The sequence below is a fragment of the Corvus brachyrhynchos genome, unplaced genomic scaffold (genome assembly GCF_000691975.1).
Source record: "Corvus brachyrhynchos isolate BGI_N302 unplaced genomic scaffold, ASM69197v1 scaffold117, whole genome shotgun sequence".
Taxonomy (NCBI): Eukaryota; Metazoa; Chordata; class Aves; order Passeriformes; family Corvidae; genus Corvus; species Corvus brachyrhynchos.
The window spans coordinates 535,221-557,089 of NW_008238833.1; the positions used below are offsets into that span (position 1 = coordinate 535,221).

At 47.3% G+C, this 21,869-nt stretch overlaps 1 protein-coding gene across 1 annotated transcript in view; it reads left to right on the plus strand.

Annotated features, from left to right (window-relative positions):
* Positions 1 to 2,334: 2,334 nt before the first annotated feature.
* The window catches only part of AMOTL1 (angiomotin like 1), a 76,507-nt gene continuing 56,972 nt past the window's right edge, over positions 2,335 to 21,869 (plus strand). The window contains 3 exon segments of the mRNA XM_008636797.2: positions 2,335 to 2,489; positions 9,648 to 9,783; positions 12,322 to 12,372. Coding sequence (XP_008635019.2) covers positions 9,699 to 9,783; positions 12,322 to 12,372 — 136 coding nt within the window. The 5' untranslated portion in view covers positions 2,335 to 2,489; positions 9,648 to 9,698.

Genomic DNA, 21,869 nt, shown 5'->3' on the forward strand with positions numbered 1-21,869 from the left:
TTACCCACTTTGTGGCTAAACCTTTCTGCAACAGATGCAATGCAGTGCAATGACTGCTCAACTCTGCCTCACCCAGACTCACCTGGGAGCTTGGCTTGGGCTGAAACCATCCACTCCATTTGTGTTCAAGGCAGATCGGTGCCTCTGGCTGTAAATCTCCTGGGAATCTCATGACTCACAGCATAAGAGCCATGGAGTGCCGTGAATTACACATCACCGGCTGCTCACCCTCCTGAAGGCAGTTTTGGCTCCCCAGGATGTTTGTGCAGGAGTGGATGAGCCTGTGCCGTGGTGGGGCGACCACAGCCCCGCACAGACATGCCGGGAGGAAGGTAAGAACGTGCCCTGAGTCAACAGGCCTGGAAAAGTCATTAGGACTTGGTATCCCTGTAATTACAAGCCTACTATGTAGGTTTTTGGTTTTTTTTTTAAAAAAGCTTAACCCAAAATCTCCACACAAATGTCCATCAGTTGACTTCTATCCAACCAGTGATTTCTCCAAGTTTCTCCCATTACAGAGTTGAAGCCTGGTGGCCTCCTCATCCTCCAGGATGGATCCCGATGCACCAGAACCTCAGGGGCTTGGTGGGAGAGCTTTGACACTACTGGTGCTGCTCCTGCTGGTCTACAGCTGTGGTGAGTGAGTCAGGGTGTGAGGACGACCTTGGAACACACCAGCACAGCCAGGGCTCTCTCAGCTCCTCCCCTGTGCATAGGTGGTGGCACAGCCAGAATCGTTCACTGCTCCAGACACTGGCTGCCACCACAGCCAGCACCAGTTGGTGCCATGCTGGCAGTCCCCAAAATGCCTCTTGGTAAGAGCTTGAATGCTCTTTCCTTTGTGGCCAGACCTATGCCATTGGAGAAGGTATGGGAATGCAGGGTCTGAGGGTCTTTGTTCCGTGGCTGATATCTGCTTCTCCTGGACCTCCTGGCTTCTGGAATACACAGGCAGTCTGCAACCCACCTCATGCCTGGCAGCATCCCAACCTGCTCACGCTGCATGAAGGTGCCAAGCACAGCCAGATACTGACAGAGGTCTTAGGCAATGCTGGCTAAATCTGGAATTGGGTGATAAAACCAAGCCTCAGAGTTGGCTCAAATGCTGCACAGCACATTTCTCTTTGTCATCCAGTACACAGGGCTGCTTGAAGCCCTCCTGGCCCTGGGAATGGGGGCTGTTTGCCTCCTAGGTGTGAGGTTTTTTCCTGGTAGCTGGAAGCACTTAACAACCAAGCTCAAAATTTTATATAATCTCCTGAGTACCATAAGCTGTCAAGAGACATGATGGATGGTAATGGTCGTTCAGGAGATGAAGCAAAAACCAAGATCTGTTCACATCTGCTGCAGGTGTGTGGGCTGCTTATGCTCAAGTGAGCTTGTGGAGGTCATGAAGGATTTGGAGGTTCACTTCTGGGATGTCCTTGTTGTAAATCATATGGGAAAACTGGCCACTCTGAAAAAAGATTGCAGAGTGTGAACATCTGCTGGAGCCATTCTCACCATGGTAAGACCATATTTTTCCTTGCAAGAAGGTGGGGTAATCAAGGCTTCCTTCACTGTTTGCTCTTCACTGTCACCCTCATCTCCTCCCATCTACTTGGTACAAGTGGCTTCTCTGGAAATTTAACTTGCATGGTATCCCATTGTCTCATGCTATTTATTCCTCTTCTGAGACTGCCTGAGGTGCCATTTGATCATGGCAGATATCCCTTTCCTGGTATCACTTTCCCCAGGTGCTTCTGACTCAAGGGAAAACCCAGGAAGACACCCACCATCCTTATCAAGATGTAACTAGCCCAGACACCACTGCATCACATCATTTTTTCATTCCGTGTCACCGATGACTCAGCCTTCATTAGCAGCAGTCATCAGGGACTATTTCACCTACATTTCCTCCTGGCTAGAGGCCATCCCATAACCTGTGCAACTCAGTGAGCTTCAGATTGTCTCTTCCAGTGCTGTGGCTGCTTTTGAGACTCTGCTGCTCCTTCTCCTTGGCACTTTCCACATGTGGTGCTGCAAACTGCTGAGGAAGGTGGGAAGCAGCCAGTCCAGCATCCCTGCTAGCTCTGGCATTTTGGACATAGGAATTAGCAAATCCCCTGTTTGAGAACATCTCAATGTTTAAATCCTGTCGAGGGATTTAAACAGCCCATTAGGTTTTTTCCCCCCTCTGCCATGTTTCCGCAGGTTACTTTCCCATAGATAATTATGTGACTCAGGAAGACAGACACATACCTCGCATACTTGTGGGAACCATAATTCGATAGGTGGTGTAGAGCATTTTGAAGCTCTTTGAACACACAAGAGCAGCTGAATTCCCGTGACTTACCTACCCAAACCAAAGCAAGTCCAGGCAATGGCTACATAGTTTTTGTGGGGCTCTTACCCAACCGAGGACAAACATTTCCCAGGAAAGCTTTGGTCTTGCAGCACCAAGGCACAGATGCTTTTTGTCGCCAGAGAAATCACAGGTGTTTTGTCAGGTAAGGTTTATCATTTCTACTTTACCATTTTTTTTTAAATGTCTGAACTGAGGCTGGAACAGGAACACTTTCTTCTATGACAGCAAAGAAAAGGCAGTCGTGTTTTCTGAGAGGTCAGGGAAACAGCAAAGAGAAATTGTCCTCTCTTAAGCAGCTAAGTGATTGTTATGGCTAAAATATCCCGGCAGCTAATTGCCTGTGAAGATAACTGGCAGAGCTGAGGCGTGGTGGCATTTGCTTCTGCTAGTTTAGTACAGACAGCTTTGCAACAGACACAAAAGGAGACACAGGCTTTGCTTCAAGTGCTTTAACATTTGGATTGTGGAATTGCAATTCAATTTGCTGACTTTGGAAGAAAACCAGAGAAGTAAGGAAGAGAAATTTTATTCCACATGGTGACTTTGAGGACCTTACAGATCTTAAACTCACCCCAAATCTGTATTGATATGTGCATCCAGCACCTCCTGTACTGTGTCATCAGAGCAGTGGTCCTGCAGCACTGTGAAGTGAATCCTGGTGTCCGGCCCTACCTGTGGGATGGCTGGGACAGGTTTGTGAGCAGCTCCATTTGGGGGATACCCTTGCTCAGGAGTGAGAGTAAGAGTTTGGCTGAAACTAAGGATTCTCTTTTCAAAGGTCTTCAAGACTTTGGTTATCTGTGTGGCTAGAGGTGAGCTGTTTAAAGGAAGTCATGACAGGTAAATAGGAATTTATTTATTGGTTTGCCTCCTACCTTTACATCCAAAGGGATGTAGAGGATAGATAGGACTTCTAGAGCCCATCCCCATCAGTGCAGGTGACCTGAAACTACCCACCTGCCATTATGTCCCCTAAGACCAGATTGGTGAATGAAAAAAGGGCTTTGTCATACAGAAAGCTTATCAAAAATGTTTTGGGGTTCCTGAGCAAAGATGGGATTCTGTCCCTAAGCCCCTTCCCTCTCTGGTCATCCTTGCAGCCCTGAACTGAGTCAGGGCTGTATTTTTGGGAAGGTTCCCTTTGGAGGAGATTGTGTGTTTGGCTTGTGAATGTTTTTGTTTGTTGGGGTGAGGGGAGCAATACAACTTGCAGCTTGCCCTGACATGTGCCTGCTGTGTGTAAACCTGCAGCTTTTATAAAAAGGGTTCCTGTCTTGAGAACTGTGGAGTGTTCAAGTGCTTCTTGGCTCTGGGCTTCTCCTTTAGCTGTCGTAAGATCAGATTAATGATGTATTAGTTCAAGATAACTGCCATGAGATCATGTAATTAGTTTGTGATCATGCTCTGTGCCAGTTGGCTGAAACTGATGCTTTTAAAAAAGCGTCTTTCAGACCAGCTACAAAAAGAGCTTTTTGATTGATGACATTAACAAATAGGTCATTAGTTACCTTTTGGGCTAATTAAAGGAGAGCACATCCAAGGCAGTAAAGAACAGCTGTGGGTGATTAAAGGCAGCCATCAGGCTGAGCTCTGGGGTACATGAAAAGTAGTTTATCACCTTGTGCCTTTCACTGTGCCCACGCTGCTCCAGGTTAAACAAATTTGTAATGTCCCCCTCAAAGTCCTGATCATGCCCTGCTCAGCTCTGTAAGGCTCAGTCAGACCTTCCCATTCCCGCTCCTATTGCCTTTGAGCAGATGAACAGCTGCAGGAAGGCAGTGCCTTCGCAGGGCAGTGATACCTGCCCAAGAGCAGCTGCTGTCTGCCCAAGCAACAAGACTTCCCTTTGCCACTGCTCCCACATTCCGAGTACATGGCCTTTTTGACACAGAAGTTGTCAAGAAGTTTTTACTCAGAGCAAAACTATGAGTCAGGGGATACTTTAACTTCTCTGGACTCATTGGGTTTGAGAAGAATCTGGATTATTGTGTAGGCACCATAAGGCCACTTTGGTGAGCATGGGGAGAGAGGTTCCCAGTGCATCCCTGATGAGAAGGCAGCTATCCCTGTGTTACTGCAGGGTGCTGGGAAGCATCACTGATAAAGGGATCTGTCTCATTGCATTTAATCCCAAGTGTGATTGCTGCAAGGCTGCTGCCCGACACCTTCTCCCACAGTCTGGCCAAGCTCTTTTCTTCAGTCCCTGCTTCTTGTCTCAGCCTCAGTTCTACCTTGGCTGCCCACATCATCCCTTTGGTGTGGCGAATACAGATCCCAAACCCCAAAAGCTGTCTGGAAGCACATGTTGGGGTCAGTGCCCTCTCTTGCTGGAGAACACACTAGTAATGGCCAGCCACTCCTGTAGGGTTTGCAACATGAACAGAAACAGATTTTTCTCCCTTGTTCCAGCCTCCCCTCTCCAAACTGATACTGAACACCACTCTCCATGGTGTACTCCCTGCTGCCCCATCTACCAGACCTCCTATGACTTGTGACCACCTCAGCTGTTGTGTAGCCTTTTCTCTTGCCACAGTCCCTGCCCATGCTCACTCTTACACGAGGCTGCTACAGGCTAGTGGTAGCTGTCTACTCGCTAGCCCTGGCCTGGCAATGGGCTGGTGTGGCTTGGGGCTGCTCTGATCCCAGGAACCAGCTGTGTGGACCTCACACTACCTGGCTCCCCCAGGACAGATGCTACTCAGAAGGGATCACACATGAGCTCTTCTTAGGTGCTACAAGGTGTTGGAAAGGTTGCTCATTAAATCAAGAAATCGTTAAATGCAAAGGGCTCCACTGTGCTGTTCTGGGGGCTCAGACCAGCAAGGTGGTGTGTGAGTATCACCAGCCCTAAGTGATCACCAGCCCCAGGTGGTCAGCAGCCCCAGGTGGTGATCTACCTGGATTGTATTGAGTATCTCATGAAACTATGCCCTGCTTTGTCCCTCATGGGGAAGAGAAGTAGCTGAGTCAGTGTCTTCTGGAAGAGCCACTGAATTTTACTCCCAGTCAAGTAGGTGGATGTAGTTAGAGCTCTAAACCTGAACCATATGCAAGGAGACATGATAGCACAAAGAAATGTGAGCTCCTTTGTACAGCATCTGCATCTCCACTCAGCAGCACTTGAGCCATGTGGATGGAGCCAGTTTTGAGGGCAGTGTTTGGGCAAACACTTCCAGCCTATACTTGTCCACCAGATCAAGCCTCTGCCTGCTGTAGCATTTAGGGTTTGACGCTTTAATCTCTTGTCTGTCTGGGTTAACTTCAGGTCATTGACTTTTATTTTCCTGCTGTTTTGGCCATGTGAATTCTACAGTTTATGGTACTAAAAAAAATCCCCATTCAGTTGCTGAGTTCCCTGAGAGGCTGGCTGTGTGGCAGATTGTCTTGAATTGGAAATGCTCCAGAAGAGGAGCTTAACTGGGGCTTGTGCTCCAACAACCACTCCTGACAGATTAGAGGGATTGTAAAACTTTGCTGAAATGGTCATTCCAATATTATGCTATTTTTTTCTGTGGTTTGGAAGAGATTTGCAGGTTAGATTGAACATGGACAGTGCTTTGTGATCTGCATTGTTGTTATTGAGGTACAGTAAAAGCTCTGGAGTGAAAGGACTCTTAATGTATTCAGTCCCTATCATTTTTAAAATACTGTATCAGGATATAGGAGGAATGTGAGTCTTTTCTCACCTTGTTTTTCCTCAGAGGAATGGTGGAAGCTATTGGTGTGTAAAATGAGCACCCCTTGCCCTAGGTGAAGACTGCACACAGAACCTGAGTGCAGGCCCTTTGAAAAATCTCACATTTTATTTGTCTTCTTGAAAGATGGAGGTAATGGGTGTTGATTTTTGACCATAGCAAGGCTGAGCCCTTCAAGCAGCTGGAGCTGTCATCCCAGCCCTAGTGAGACAACAGCTTGAGCAGTGATGCCTCCTTCTCCAGCTCTGCATTTTAGCAAGAGGTGTATTGCATGGATATAAATGCAGCTAGTGGACCCTGTCCTGTGTTTTCACTCATCCCTTTCCCTCCCATCCCATCCTGTTGGGCAGCCACAGCGATAGTGGGCACAATGCATGCTCTGTGGTGAGACAGGGACCACAAACCCATCGCTGATGCTGACACTGAACATCCAACACCAGCAGCCCGTGCTGATACCAGGTTCTGCTGTGCAGGGAAGAGATAGATGCCCCAAAGCTACAGCAAGGACTGAGGTTTATGATCGTCTGGGTGTTTCTCATTGCTGGTATTATTGACCCAAATAAATTTTGACCTTTGCTTTCTCTAGTGTAGGTTAGACCTTATGTGTCAGTGAAGTCAGAAGGTTTTACATCCGCAATTAATCTTCTATGTGAGTGTCTATATGATTTCGTGTCTATATGATTTCATGTCTATATGATTCTGAGCAGAGCGGGTCAGCAGGCAAAGAGCTGAGGTTCCTTCTTTCAGAGAAACAAGTTAATATGGAAAAGCCATTTTATCTTCTATGCTATGCTGATAAATTGCCCTTTCGTTCTTTCTCTCTTATACATTTATTGAACTTGCAGACAAACCCCTCCCTTGGCAGGTAGAAAGAAGAAATTGCCAACAGTACGCACTGAAGAGATGCCTTTCAGTAGTGTAGCTGTACAAATAATAGGTTTTTCATTTCAGTGGCTGAAGGGAAAAATTGAAAATACTTTTCGGTTTGGATCACCCCCTAAAGGAGAATGTTTCTTTTCTTCTTTGATTTCTTTTCATAAGCGTAGCATGAGACATTCTGGTTTGAGATTATTTACTGCTTTTCATAACTTAAAAAAAATAAGAAAAAAGAAAAGAAAAAGCAAACTAGGTCACTTTCAAACCAAAACCAGCATTTGAAAGAACAAGAAAAAAAGTTTCATTTTTTAAATGTCAAAATGGAGCCTTGCTGGTCTTCTCAGGACTCTTTTTTTCTCTTTCAGCTTAAACTAATTACATAGTCAATCCAAATTTGCCTGAAGTCTCAGTACTTCTTAATTGCAATTCAGCTGAATTTGCTATGTCAAAAAACTCCAGTCCATCTCTGCCTGTGCGTGCAGTGACCTGTCCTGCTTGCTGCTCACCAAACGCATATGGACAAGTATTTAATTCTACTCCATTAAGGTGTTGAGCAAGAGAATGTGTGAAATGACTTCTTGCAGGTCTGGCCAGCTGGGGAAGAACCAGCATACTCCTGGTTCTTGCTGGTGAGACCTGGCAGTAGGCTGAGGTAGGGGCTTTGGCTGTGCCGTGCTGGGAGCCACTGGGAGCCAAATACGTCAGTGTGGAGCTGCTGCCCCTTCCTGCAGCTCCCCTCAGTAAGATGGTAGCTGAGAGGTACCAGTGCTTGGGAAGTGCAGTGGGATGGCTCAGCCGTGCTTTGCTTCCCTATGGAGACAGGGCCCCATCCATCTCTTTCTTGGCCTCATTTGCTAAGGAGATGGTGCTGGTGTGATGGTGTCCCTCCATTGCTGTCTCCCTGCCTCTACCAGGAGCCCTCAGTTAGGGTCATGACAGCATTAAATTACAAAAAATTCCTACAAATAATGACGAAGAAAATCAGAGACCGAGTAGAGATGATCAGCTGCCAGTGTGGTGGGGCTCGTGGGACACACCTCACCATGAAATCAGCTCCATTGCTGCCTTTTGGGGTCTGGGTTTGCCTCAGACACTGCTGAGGAAGATCCTTGTTGTCACCTCCTTTTCAGCATCTTCCAACAGAGGCAAAAACTTGTTGTTGCATCACAACACTTGTATGTTTCCTTAATAAATTAGAGGTTGCTGGTACTGGATGGACTCTATTCCCTTCCAAATCCATGTAATCCTGAAGGCTTAGGGGTGCATTAAATGCCTGTATGTGCTACCCCACCAGGGATCATAGAACCACAGAATCATAGAATTGCTTGGTTTCGAAGGGACCTTAAAGATCACCTAGTTCCAACACCCTGGCTATGGGCATGGGCGCCACCCACTAGCCCACATTGCTCAAAGCCCCATCCAGCCTGGCCGGAAACTTCCAGGGATGAGACATCCGTAACTTCTCTGGGCAATCAGTTCCAGTGCCTCACCACCCTAACAGTAAAGAATTTCTTCCTAATATCTAATCTAAACGCTTTTTATAAGCCACCTTTAGGTACTGGCAGGTGCTATATGGTCTCCCTGGAGCCTTCTCTTCTCCAGGCTGAGCAACCCCAGCTTTCTCAGCCTGTCCTCATAGGGGAGGTGCTCCAGTCTTCTGATCATCTTCATGGCCCTCCTTTTGACTCACTCCAACAGGTCCATGTCCTTCTTGTGCTGAGGATGCAGCACTGCAGGTGGGATCTCACAAGGGCAGACCGCAGGGGCATAACCCCCTCCTCACCCTGCTGGCCATGCTGCTTCGGATGCAGCCCAGGATGAGGTTGGCTTTCTGGGCTGTAAGCACACATTGTTGGTTCATGTCCAGCTTTTCATCCATGAGAACACCAAGTCTTCTGCAGGGCTGCTCTCCATGAGTTATTCTTACAGTCTTTGCTCACATCTGGGATTGCCCAGATGCACAGGTCCAAGGAGTAAAGGGAAGATAAAGGTCTCCAGGAAGATTCTCAGGTGCAATAAACCTGTAGGTTTCCTGACTGATAGTCAAGAAAATAATTTAGTGTCTACACCAGAAAGGAACTTTTTAGGGCGGAGAGCTCTCATGTTAACTGCTCAATAATCCCCATCCTTCCCTGGTGGCTCAGAGCCACTACTCCAGGGCTGGGGCGGCTGTGAGAGCCAAGTGGCCAGTGGTAGTGTTGCCTTGGAATGTATAAATGATTGTAGTTTCCAGCCTGCAACTCCTGTCCATGGAGGAGCTGGGATGTGGGAAAAAGGGCCAGCAAGCCTGCCCACTCCCCTCGCTTGCCAGGACCTGATGGCTGGGCATGTAAAGCCAAGACACACATCCCCGATGGATGTCCTTGTGAAACATCGCCTCACTCAGAAGTAAAACCCCACCCCTGCAAGTATCATGACAGATTAGGAATTTCTCAGTGTTGGTCAGACTGATAACAGAAAATGGAAGATGTCCAAGTGTTGGTGGCCTTTTGATGCAGTGGGGAGGCCTGTTGATGTGGTAAGTCAAGGCGTGGTAGAGTCAGCAACTCCTTGGTCCAAGAATTCCCTGTGAGCCATGTGGGTTTTTTCTCAATTTTTTTCTTAATTAATTTTCTTTTTTTCTCCTGAAATATTGACAAGATTTTCCTCTGCTGAGGTGAGCTTCTCAGCAGCTGGCTATGGTCCAGCAGCACGACAGATGCTTAGTGTATCTTTTGATTATTCCCCAGAGAGAGCAGCAGGAGGCATTGCAAGCAGATCTTTGATGCTGCGGATCAGAGATGGACCCTGGTGAAAACTGGAAGCTGGATGAAACAAACTGGCTGTCTCGTGGTGGGATCCACCCCTTTTCCAGTGTGAAAGGAGGTAGGATGTGATTGATGATTTTTAATCCACCCAGTGAAAGTGCTGAGAGCCTTCCCAATGTGCTGCTGCCATTCACTGTGCTTGCAGTGGCCCCAGGGGTTTTGCTGGGCTATATCCAGAGCCAGGCAGTACTTGGTATGAAGGTGGGAAAGGTCTGACCCAAACTGTCACACTGACACAGGCACTTGGCCTGCGGCTTCTTTTCCTTGTTCAGAGTGGACTTTCAAAGAAAAAAAGAGAAGAAAATAAAAGAAAGAAAAAAGGCTTCAACACCCATCTTTTGGCCAGTTAATGTGCCACTTGTGCTAGATGTAACCACCCTCACTCTCCACAAGCAGAACTCCGCAAATGACCATTGTTGGGAAGGAGTGACAGGAGAACTGATAAAATATTCTCTTCAATCACATTTGTGGGGGATAATTTAGGATGGCTGCAGGATACATGCTGTCCTGGCAGTGACAGGGGGGCTGCCCCAACTGGGGCTCCATGTGCAAGGACTGTTCAAGGCTTCAGCCCACCTTAGCCAGACACAAGATGTCCCACATCAAGGCTAGGGTTCATTGCTCTCTAGAAATTGCCTGTTTCAGGAAAGCACCCAGGGCAGATGCAATGAGAAGTACCCAGCAGTCCTTTTTCCTCTATTAATTAATCTCTACCTAATTTCCAGTCAGCTGCTCTTACTTGCTTTTTAATCCCCATTTGAACATTTGGCAGGAGCAGCCACAAGTGCTCCTTGCTCAGCCCCAGGTCATCTTTGTTACCAGAGGTCCCTGTCCCCTGGGCCAGCACAAGCTGTCCCTCCTTGGGCAAAGTTCCTTCTTTGTCTGGGATGTGCTGTGCCCTAGACTAAAACCAAAATAAACCCACAGCCTTCCAGATGGCAGCACCTTGGGAACGGAAACACTTTGCTTTGGTAAAGTGCTCGCTTATCTCCATCTGTTTCCCTTGGCTTCCCGCTGGTAGCCCAGATGCTGGGGGAAGGGAAAGGGACAAACCAAGAAGCAGCATCGCCTCCTTTTCTGTGAGAGCTGAATTACATAAGTAGCTTTATCCTTTTGAGCCCATAGGTAGATTTATGCTTTTGAGCCCTGGGTTCAATATCACCAGCAAAGCACCACTGGGCAGCATCCTTATGATAGAACATCTGTTGCTTTTCCAGGTACCCAGCCCAGGGTGGCTCCAGGGGACCAGCACAGGGATGCTTCCTGCAGTCCACTCTTTTTTCCCATTAGAACAATCTCTGCTTCTGTTATTTCTGAAAAGTCTTTCCTGTGTGCATGGTCTGTGTTATTGTTTATAGCTATATTGGTTAAATGCCCATTGACTTCAGGACTGCAATGTGCTTGTGTCTGTAGAGGATGGCAGTGTCACTGCCATCACGAGTTCAGAAAAGTCCAAACCAGCTGAACAATTGAATGTGGATGTACATTGGCTTTTGGTTTTGTATGCAGCCCATTGCTATCCTAAACTAGTGGCTCACAGCGTTTTCCAACTGTTGGGCCTAAGAGCATTTTATAACAGGGGGCAAGATCTCTTAGAAAGGGCACAGGTATGGATTGCTGTAGGGCATCACACACCTGCCCTTCTTAAATGTCGTTCTGGAACCCCTAGGAATACAGCGATCCACAGATTCCAGACCAAAAGTTTTTTGAGTCAAGCCCATTCATTGAAAAAATGCCATGAATCATAAAGGGATAAAAAACCAGCACAAAAACCCCCACCCACTGCAATTTAATTTTTTTTAAAATTTGCATTGGGTTTTTCAATTTAGCAACACTTTTGACATTGCAAGAAATGTTTGAAAATAGCAAAATCCCCCCCAACTACAAGGCACAAATGGAATTCAACACTTGGCCACGTGTGTGGTTGTGGGTCTTACTGGCAGTGAGTGATCTGTGTGTGTTGTTCTCTGCAGCTGGGAGCAGACAAGAGTGGGTGGGCTCGTTTATGGGATGCAAAATAAACCCCTACAAGTTTTTGATGAGAGATGCCACCAGCTCAGGGATTTCCAGAGAATGTGGCCTAACCCGTCACTGGCACTGAGTTACTTCGGTGCTGTTATCAGATGACTCAAAGGTTTGGTCAGCCTCTGAATAATTCTTGCTCCCGCTGGTTAAACCTTCTCCAGCTGCTGTTGTTGGAGCAGACTGTAGCATACAGGAAAGCTTTGCTGCAGGCAGGGTGCTCCTGGCCATGCCCTAAGCACCATGTAAATTGAAGAAAGGGAGTGAAAAGCTGTGGTGTGGACAAAAAAGGGAGCATTGCCAGGGATCCCGGGGAGGACACAGATGGGGCAGTGGAGCTTCTGCTCCTCAGGGCTCATCCTGACAAGCATCTGTCTTGAGATGGTTCTGAGGTTTTTCAATAACAGCTGAATTAGAAGAAAACCCACAACATGCACATGAAAGCTGTCAGGGTGAACTGGAAGCAAGCTGAGCAAGGGCTTATCAGCAGTGTGATGAAAACAGCATTGTTACTCCCCCTGTCCTCATCTACCTCTCCAGCTGACTTCCTGAGCATTTGTTCTTCTTCCCGCAGACAATGAGCTCTCCGAAGGTGCCCCAGCCCTCTTTGCTCTGGATCAGCTGGGTAAGTCCATGCATGACACATTTTCCTCTCCCTGTTTTTTCTATGTTGAGTAATTAGGAGATGACTTAAACAACAGCAGGGCAGCTGCTGAATGCTTTAAAATTTATCAGCAGCAGTGCCTCCTTTCTGTGTTGTTTTTTAATGCCATCCATCAGAGGGATGGAACAACTTGACAGTAGATGTGTTTGATACATTTCTGTGTTAAATCGATGCAGGTTTTTTTCCCCTGGGAGAGAAGCTGTTACCTTTCTGGTGCAGAGCACTATAGGATGCTGTTGTTTCTTGGCTGGGGGTTTGAAGCTTAGCCAGCAGGTGGTACTGGAGTTTATGTGACTTTCTGGCACCTTGCAAAATGATGAGGGATTTTTCTTCACCTGGGAGGCAGAAATAGAGATGTGTAAAGCAAGAGTGAAGAATAAGATACTCAGAGAGAAAACAACCTCAAATGGACAAGGGAAGCTGAAGGCTTCAGAGGCTGAATCCATGGGGAAACCTCATCTGGCAGTGATCTCCCCTGAATCCCAGGGTCAAGGTCAAAAGAGGTGTGATTCTCAGGATGAGTTAGAGACGTTCTAGGTGGGGTGGGGTGAGGACTTGAGCTGCAGGATGGGAAGCTTCTGAAGGAGGACTTCTGGGCACCCAGCACTGGAGGTCTGATGTGCATGGAAAGGGGAAAATCACAGAATCATGAAATGGGTAAGGTTGGAAAGAACCACAGTGGGGTCATCTGGTCCAACCTTCCCACTCAAGTGCCATCAATTGCACACAGTTGCATCTAGATAGCTCCAAAATATCTCCAGTGAGGGAGACGCCCCAATCCCTCAGGGCAGTCTTTTCCAGTGCTCGGTCACCCACACAGTAAGGAAGTTTCTTCTCATATTTAGGTGGAACTACCTGTGCACCAGTTTCTGCCTGTTGCTGTTTGTCCTATTGCTTAGCTCAACTTAGAAGAGCCTGGGTCCATCCTTTTGACACCCTCCCTTCAGATACTCATTGATAAGTCATCTCTTCATGAGGCTGAACAGGCCCTCAGCCAATCCTTACAAGAGAGATGCTCCAGTCCCTTAATCCTCTTTGTAGTCCTCCTCTGTATCTGCTCCAGGAACTCCACGTCTCTCTCATACTGAAGAGCCCAGAACTGGACCAGCCCTCAACCCCTCCTGAGAAGAGCATGCTGGAAGGCGTGAATAAGAAGTGCTGGGAGATATGCCAGTCTCAGGACTGGGTACCCTGCCTTGCTCTGTGGCAGCATGGTGGGACTCCTCTGGCACACTGCAGTGTGCACCACCTTGACACGACTGAGCACTGGCCCTTCCCCACAAGGAAAAGGCACCCTCCTCTTCATTTTCAGGGCAATACATTCTCCATACTTGGAGATATTCAAAAGCTCTCTAGACAAAGACCTGGGAAATGGGCTGTAGGTGGCCCTGCTTGAGCAGGGGATTGGACCAGATGACCTTCAGAGGTCCCTGCTAACCTCAACCTATCTGTGATTCTGTGACTACCCTGCCACTCTTGGAACCCACCTTGACCCCAGTAAAGATGATCCACATGCACTCACGGGGTACTCACCATGTACGGCACTGGTGGAAACTTGGGATAGGAGGGTAACACTGCAGGAGCCCAGAAAGTGGTTTTTATCAAGTATAGCCATCTTCAATGTATATTTCTGCTGCTAGGAGACAGGTTCTTGAAAAAAAATCCTAGAAATACAAAAATGCTTAAAAACTGTATGATGTCTCACTGGTTCTGGAATGGGTGGCGTATCAAGTGGTTGTCCTCACTTCCAGCGAGGATATATACTTGATCACATTTTAAAGTAGTCTGTGTGAGCTCTCTCCACTTGGTGTCAGGATAGAGACTGCCCTGACATGCATTCACCCAGAAGAGTGTCTTAACAGGGAATGGGAATAAAGCCAGGAGCCTTCTTTTGGCTGCCTCATTCATTACCTGATTCTGGTTAAAACATGTAAGATAACTTCAAAATGCATTTTCTGTGACAGAACTTGGACCAGCTCCTTTTATATTCTTGGTTATCCTTGTCTTATTCCTTGAACAGAGTCTTTCCTCAGTGGCATGTGCCCAGCTCTCCTAACCCTGGTATTTAGTGACAAAGATAAAGCTCCCTCTCCCAAATAACAAGTTGTGGTCGATTTTAGGAGGAACTCCTCGGATATCACTTTCCTCTGCACAGCAACTTAGACATCCCTCAGTCTGGAAAGGATTATCCAAACCAGTGCTTATATCACCTTACAATTCCACTCTCCTTTCCAAACATAGCACAAGATGTGATTACTCCATCCAAGGTAGACAAGACAGAAAAAAGATATGAGATAGCAGAACAAGTAATGGAAATACAATCTCTCCTCTTGCCTTCCTCCCAGCTGGTGAGTTTTCAGCTGGATCAGTCCGCTGGCCCAAGTCAGGCACAGCTGTCTAGTTTGCAGTGCCAGGCAAGACAGATGGTAAGACCAAGCACAGGTTGGAGGGAGAGAGGACAAGACCATGCCGGTAGCAGCTTGGATTCATGCTGTGAAGTGATTGTGTAACCAAAGAATACCAGGTCAAAAATACTCATCTCTGGTCAAACCAGCCACCTCAACAGCTGGAGTTATTAGTAGAGGAGCAGCAGACAAAAGAGTATTATAATAACAACATTCTGAGACAAACCATCAATATTTTAATAATCATCAGGATAAAAATCACAAAAAGGCAGGTCTGAGCAGGACTTCAGGGAGACAGATACACCCCACTTCTGCCTGGAGGCAGGGATAGTGGCTCCTGTTCACCCATCACCCTGTGTGCAGGACCAACTCATCCTAACAGCCTTCCTAGGCAACTCACCCCAGTGCTTTGCTGCACTGGAAGGGTTTCCTCAGTGTCTAATTAGATTTGCATAATTTAAGCCAAAGGCAGGCATAAAGGCCTTCCATGGATCAGACTGAGAGTTTCTTGCCCACTCTGCAGGGGCTGAAGGGGGCATTCAATGGAGGATCAGTGGAGTGTATCCCTTTCTTCCTGCTCAACATGTCTTCCTTGACCTCTAGTCCTGTCTCCAGTTTTCTGTCAGCTTGTCCCAGCTTGCTGTCAACTGCAAATGTGAAAAACAGTGCTTGGATTTTGTGTTATTTGTGGAAATGCTGATCAGGACCAGATTCATGAGAAGTTTTTTTGCATCACATCATACCACAAGCAACTAACCTCTAAGAAAAGTTTTGACCAGACATGCACCCACCTTTTCATATTTTCTTGTAGCCCGTGTGTTCCTATCCTGTGTATAGTGACCCCGTATGATACAGTACCACAAGCCACACTTACACACCAACACATACAGCATCTGCACCTCCTTGTTCACCTACCTGGTTTATCACCTCATTGCAGCAGGTCAGATGAGTCTGACAGCTCTGCTCTTGCTGAATGCGTGCTGTTACTCATACTTTCCTTTTCTCCATGTTTGCAAAAATTTTAGTGATTCCAAAGCTTCCAATGATGGAATTAACCATAACTGGGAAATCCTTCCTAACTCTTCTTTCTCTCTTTGTCTTAAAGATCTGTGGTCTGCTTTGTCATGTCTGACCTTTGAAAACCTCTCTGTGGTCTGCTGCTGTGCAAGTCAGTGCATGGCTCACCTGTACCTTGTGCAGTAAGAACATTTCTGACATTCCCTGGAGAAGTACCAGGCAAGGGAGGCAAAAATGACTGAGGGAGAGAGCAGCTTTTGTGAAAGCAGACTCTGAGAAAACTACAGCTGAATTGGGTGGAAAAGAGGTGCTTGAAGGAAGGTACAATAGAACTACAAGAATTATGAATGGCATTGAAGTAAATAAGTGCAGGAGAGACATGGACACAATGGACATGGTCCAGCAAAGGGCCACAAGGATGATGAAGGGATTGTGGCACCTCTCCTGTGAGAAAAGGCTGAGAGAGCTGGGTGTCATCAGCACAGAGAAGGAATGGCTCTGGGAGATCTCATCAATGTGTATAAATACCTGTAGGGAGGTTGTAAAGCGGTTGTAATCAGGCTCTTTTCAGTGGTGCCCAGTGCCAGGACCAGAGGCAATGGGCACAAACAGAAACACAGGAGGTTCCCTCTGAATATCAGGAAGCAATTTTTTCTGTGAGGGTGACCAAGCACTGGCACATGTTTCTCAGGGAGGTTGTGGACTTTCCATCCTTGGAGTTATTCCAAAGCCATCTGGATGTGGTCCTGGGTAACAGGCTCTAGCTGGTCCTGCCTGAGCAGGGTGGTTAGACCAGATGACCTGCAGAACCCCTTCTGACCTCAACCAGTCTGAGATTCTGTGAAATAGGGAAAGGCTTAAAATAACCCAAAGGATGTGTGTCTTCACTCAGCACATAATTCCTCTGTGCAACTTGCTGCCGCAGAATGTCCAGGGTGCCAAAAGTATGAATGGGCTCAAAAAATGATTAGAAAACATCATGGGAGAAAGGTCTATGAAGGGCTCTCAAACTTGATGATGCAGTTAAACTTCTGGCTCAGGAAGGCAAGTGGGATCATGTACTAGAGGAAACAGCACTTGTAATGTTCTATGCATTTTCTCTGCAGTCGTCTACTGGAGAGGACACTCGGAGCTCTTAAACTTTGCAATAATCCAATGTGGTCCTTCTTGTCTTTCCTTAGGTCCACAGTGACTAACCAGAAGAAAAAAAAAACCCAAAGCCACACCTTCTCTTCCTTTCTTTTCTTCGCCTGTCTCTCCTCTCCCACAGCTTTGGCTGCTGGATTTCAGCAGATATGAATCAGACGGTGACTGTTGTGTTCCTTTTGTTCTGTAAATGATTAAAACAGAACATTTCACACTTGCTTTGTGGCTCAGTAGAGAAATGCTCCATTTTCTCCTTGGCAAATCCTGAGGTGGAACTTCTGGCTATGGAGAAAGTGAGATCAGGGAGAGAAAAACTATCCCAACAGAGGAACATGTGCAGACTGCTTTTCTGTCTCTCCTGTGCTTGGCATATCTTCTCCCCATTTTCCATTTTCTCATCCCTCCTCTCTTTTCCACCTCCTTCCCACCCCACTGGCATTTTTTCTGCTTGCTGCTTTAAGATAATTTAATTGAATATCAGAAAAAAAGAAAGCAGACTGAATGAAAAATGCAAGGTGAAAGCCCCCAGCGCAGAAAGCCCTGGGAAGAGTAATGAGAATGTGATGAAACGGAAAAATAAAGTGGGAGTAGGGGGTATGAACCTCGCTCTGCCAAAATCAAGATGAATACGTATGGGAGATGCAATATCTCAGTGGAAACCCCTAGGACCTGTGCCTCACATTTCCTGACAGCCAACCAGAGGAGGAATTAGCTGGCTGTACTATTTATAAGTGCACCCTGGGCATGGCCAGCTTGCTGGAGGAGGCTCCCCACAACAGCGGCTTGCAGGAAATACTGCTTTGGTGATACTGACCGCCTGGGGAATAAACACGCCCAGAAACGAGATCTCATTGGATATAAAGGGAAGGAAAGAGAAAGCCCTGGTCCCTGCCCTGCTTCTTCCCACTGCTTCACAGCCATCCAGCTGGTTTTTTTTCTTTGTTGTCCTGACCTCATCCCATACTGAAGCAAATCCAGAGAGCGAGTGCTCTGCTTAGCTGTCTTCTGCCAGAAACCAAAGAGGTCAAGTTATTAGAGAAAAATGAAAGCTCTTTGGCAGAACTGGAAAAACAGATGTGCAGAGATATTTCTGCTGCCTCCAAACACAATGCTGCCTATGAAATGTGTATCAGAGGCGATCTGAAAAATATGCACAGTTTTTGCAGTAGAAATCTTAACAGTGGCTAGTTATTTAGCAGGATGGGTTTCTTTGGGGCTCCCCAAACCACTGAGTTTACTGGCTGCTAGGTTACAAGATTACTTTAAAACCTTCTGCAGATGTAGTTTAGAAAGTCGTGCTCCAGTGCTGCAGGAGGATCTGCCTCTGCCCAGTAGCTGGAAGTCAGTTGGGGATGGTGAGAATGGGGAGCTGTGTCTCTGCAGGGCACGTAAAGCCTGTGACTATCAAGAAGAGATAGGGTATTCTGCGCCTGAGGTATGGTAAGGACATCTTTCATGTCAAAGGCTTTGTGGCTTTTATTCACTAAATTTGCCTGGGTGGAAGTTTCTACGCAGTGTATTCTGATTTCTTGATTCAGCTCTTGCTGTGGTCTCGGCACTGCAGGGCAGCTATTTGGGCCATCCCCAGAGGTGGTGTTAATGGGGCTGGAACCCTCTGGCTGCCCATCAGCCACTGCTAAAAGCAGCAACGACAGCAAGAAGTGGAATTGTGTGCAGGCATTTGGGGTTGCCGCAGTGTCAGGCGGAGCGGGACAATTATTTGTTTGCTTGCGGCATTTGGAATCTGTGGGATTACACGCATGGTTGGCTGCAAATGTAGCGAGCATCAATACCCGGGTGCGCCCGTAGCTTGGGATGGCCACATCCCTGCTGCAGGGTCTCAGGGGTCCGGCCCCAGGTCTGTCAGTAGCAATTGCTTCGAGCTCCCCAGCTGGCAGGTGTTTGGGATGGTGCAGGGATGCTGAGTGATGCAGGGGGCTGCTAAGGACCAAGCCCTGATGGCACCTGGAAATGCTACTCCTTCCCCATGGAGCTCACCAAAGTGCTTGGGATATCCATGAGAGGTGTTTGTTTTCCGTGGCAGGGTATAAGAGACATGGGATGTGTGGATAATGTGGGTCTCCTGAATCCATGGCTACCAGGGAGAAGCAGGAGGGAGGCAGTGAAAAGAGATGGCACTGTCATATCCACTCTGCAGACCTGACAGCTGGAGTTATGGTGGCACTTGGTCCTGGCTGAGCAGATTAGAACTAAAAGGAGTGAAAAATTAACTTCTTTCCTTCCCCAGATTCCTTTGAAGAATGACATAAAACAAACAAACACACAAAGAAATATTAAAATATTGGAGCTATTCCCAAATTGAGGGAACAATATATTTTAATAAAATATATAAATAAAAAAATTATTAAGTACATATAAAACATATTAAAATATTGGAGCTACAAAGGGGAGAAGCTTGAGTGGCAGTTGCCTTGCCCTCCTGGGCAGACACAGCTCCCCAGAGGTCATCTGGGGATAACCTCTGAGAGATGTAACAAACCAAAAGGGGTTCGAGAACTCCCTCTGCAATCTGTCACCCTTTGTGGCCACTTGCCAGTTTATAAAATCAAAATGGAATTGAAGAGGAAAAAAGATTTTGAAAATCATGTGCAAACACACACCAGAAAATTGATTACATGAGAGAAAATTGAAACAATACCTTCACTTCAGCAGAAAAAAAGGGTCTTTTCCTTGGGAACATAACAGCATGGCTCACCAGGTCCTTGCAATGCTACTGAAAGACAAGATGGCAGATAATCTTTTTTCCTGATATATTTGTTCTTCTAGCACCAAAATCATCACTGATCACCATGTAGGAGTAGGTAAAAGGGGAGCACAAACTCTGGGGCCAGAATGAGAAAAAAATAAGCCCTTGAACAGGATGGATCTGCTTGGCCAAGGGCAGTACAGCCAGATGGCCCCCATGACACAGACTGGGAAGCAGAATAACCATAATAATGTGTCCCATTTTGCCCAATCAAATTATAAAATTGGAACATGACAAAAAGTACCACTTGAATTGCTACTTTGAACTGGACTCATGGGACTTACTGGACAGCAGTGCCCTCATCCCACTTCATCTGCCACAGTGAACAGGCACTTAACAAGCAAGGGCAAAATTTCACCTTCATTTTACAGCTGAACTGGTTCATGGCTCACCTGCGCTTATAAGCAAAGCTAACATTTATCTCTGGGAGAGGTAGGAAAATCTGAAAAATCCAAGGCAAATTCCTCTTGGGGACTCAGGTGTCTAACTCTATTGTCAAGGTTCCCCATGACTTTGCAAAGGCAAATTTGAATTTGAATTTAGGCATTCAAAAACCTGAATTTGGGCTTAATCTTCTCCCACATATTCAGGGCACCTGCAAAGGAACTGAACATCGATCTCTAATACAAGTCTGGTACCCTAAGCACTGGCCTGTAGTTTGTCTCCCAAAGAGGTCAAGGGTATGATGATTCCCCTTGTCCCCCACCTCAAAAAGCAGCATATTTGCAATTCGCTTCTCCCCTGTTTAAGCATAACCCCAGCCTGTATTAGATGACTTCAGGGAGACAGGTAATAGATGCTTCAGCTTCAAAGCTTTAGAGAGACACTGCAGGGACAGCACCTGACTGGCACCTCACCTTGCACACGGGCATGGAGGGAAGGGCACCTCTGAGGATGTCCAGCTCACATGGCAAACATCATTCTGGGGTAACTTCTGTCATGGGAGATGCACAGATGCAGGAACCGAGGAACCTGATTTCACCGCTGAATATTTTTTCCTTCTTTGCCTCTTTCCCATATCCTATAGCGTCCCTGTGTGTTGCATCTGAGCAAAACCCAAACTGAGCAAAGCTGGGTTTTGTGATGCAAAAAAGCAATGCCTCAGACTGCTGTGAACCACAGCACCCCCACAGTGCCTGGAGGTACCAGGAGTCGTCTCTGCATCCATACAGTCCTGTGACAATGGCACGGGGGCAGCTCCTGTCTTGCTGTGCCCCTTTATGGGGCTGTGGTGGCAGTGAGTGAGTTCTTCTTCAGCCTGTTGCTGCATTCCTTCCTACCTGCCTTTATCCATTTGGCACAGTGTTGAGGAGGGAGAAGCCAACATCAGTTCCTGGGAGAAAGTACAAATACAATGGACAATCCTGGCATCAGTGGGCAGCTTGCTGGACTGAAGAAGGTTGAAGCACTGAGATGGGGAAACCCAAGCAGTGTCCTGGCAGTGCCACTCATCCCAAAAGATGCCCACCCTGTGGGCCAGTGCTGGGAATAGGGTGTGTTGAGACTGCCCAACCCAGTCTGTGCCCATATGTCTGCAGGGATGGGAATGAGGTGCTGTGCAACACCAGAGGAGCTGTCCTGCCATGTTCCCTCTGTCAGACCCTTGGCAGAACGGCTGGAGTGGTCGGGGGAGATGGAGTAGCGGCTCACTCCAGCCCTAATGAACACACCCGTGGAGCTGGTGTGCCAAACCACAAAGACACCTGAGCTGGCAAATGTCCTGTCTTCCCATTACCGCAGCGCTTGCACTCAGCATCAGCTGTAAATCCCTTGACATAAAGGGATATGTGCACCCACCACTCATGTGAATATGTGTGATGGAGCAGGTGGGCAGCAGGGCAAGGGGCTGCGTTCAGGAATGGGGCGCTGAGTTTAGGAACGGGGAGCTGAGTTTAGGAACGGAGTGATATATGGCCCAGTCAATCCCCAAACAGCCATCGGCTCCTCCATGCACAGGGAGCAGCTAGAGCTCTGGGAGATGAGGAGGATGCCCAGGGTTAATTCACGGGATTGGGACTCGGGGTAACCCCCACCAACTGTCCCTCAAGAGACCAGGGAGCCTGTGCCGGTACCTAGGTCGGGATTTAGATCCCGAGCATCCCCAGACATGAGGCGGGGCAGCC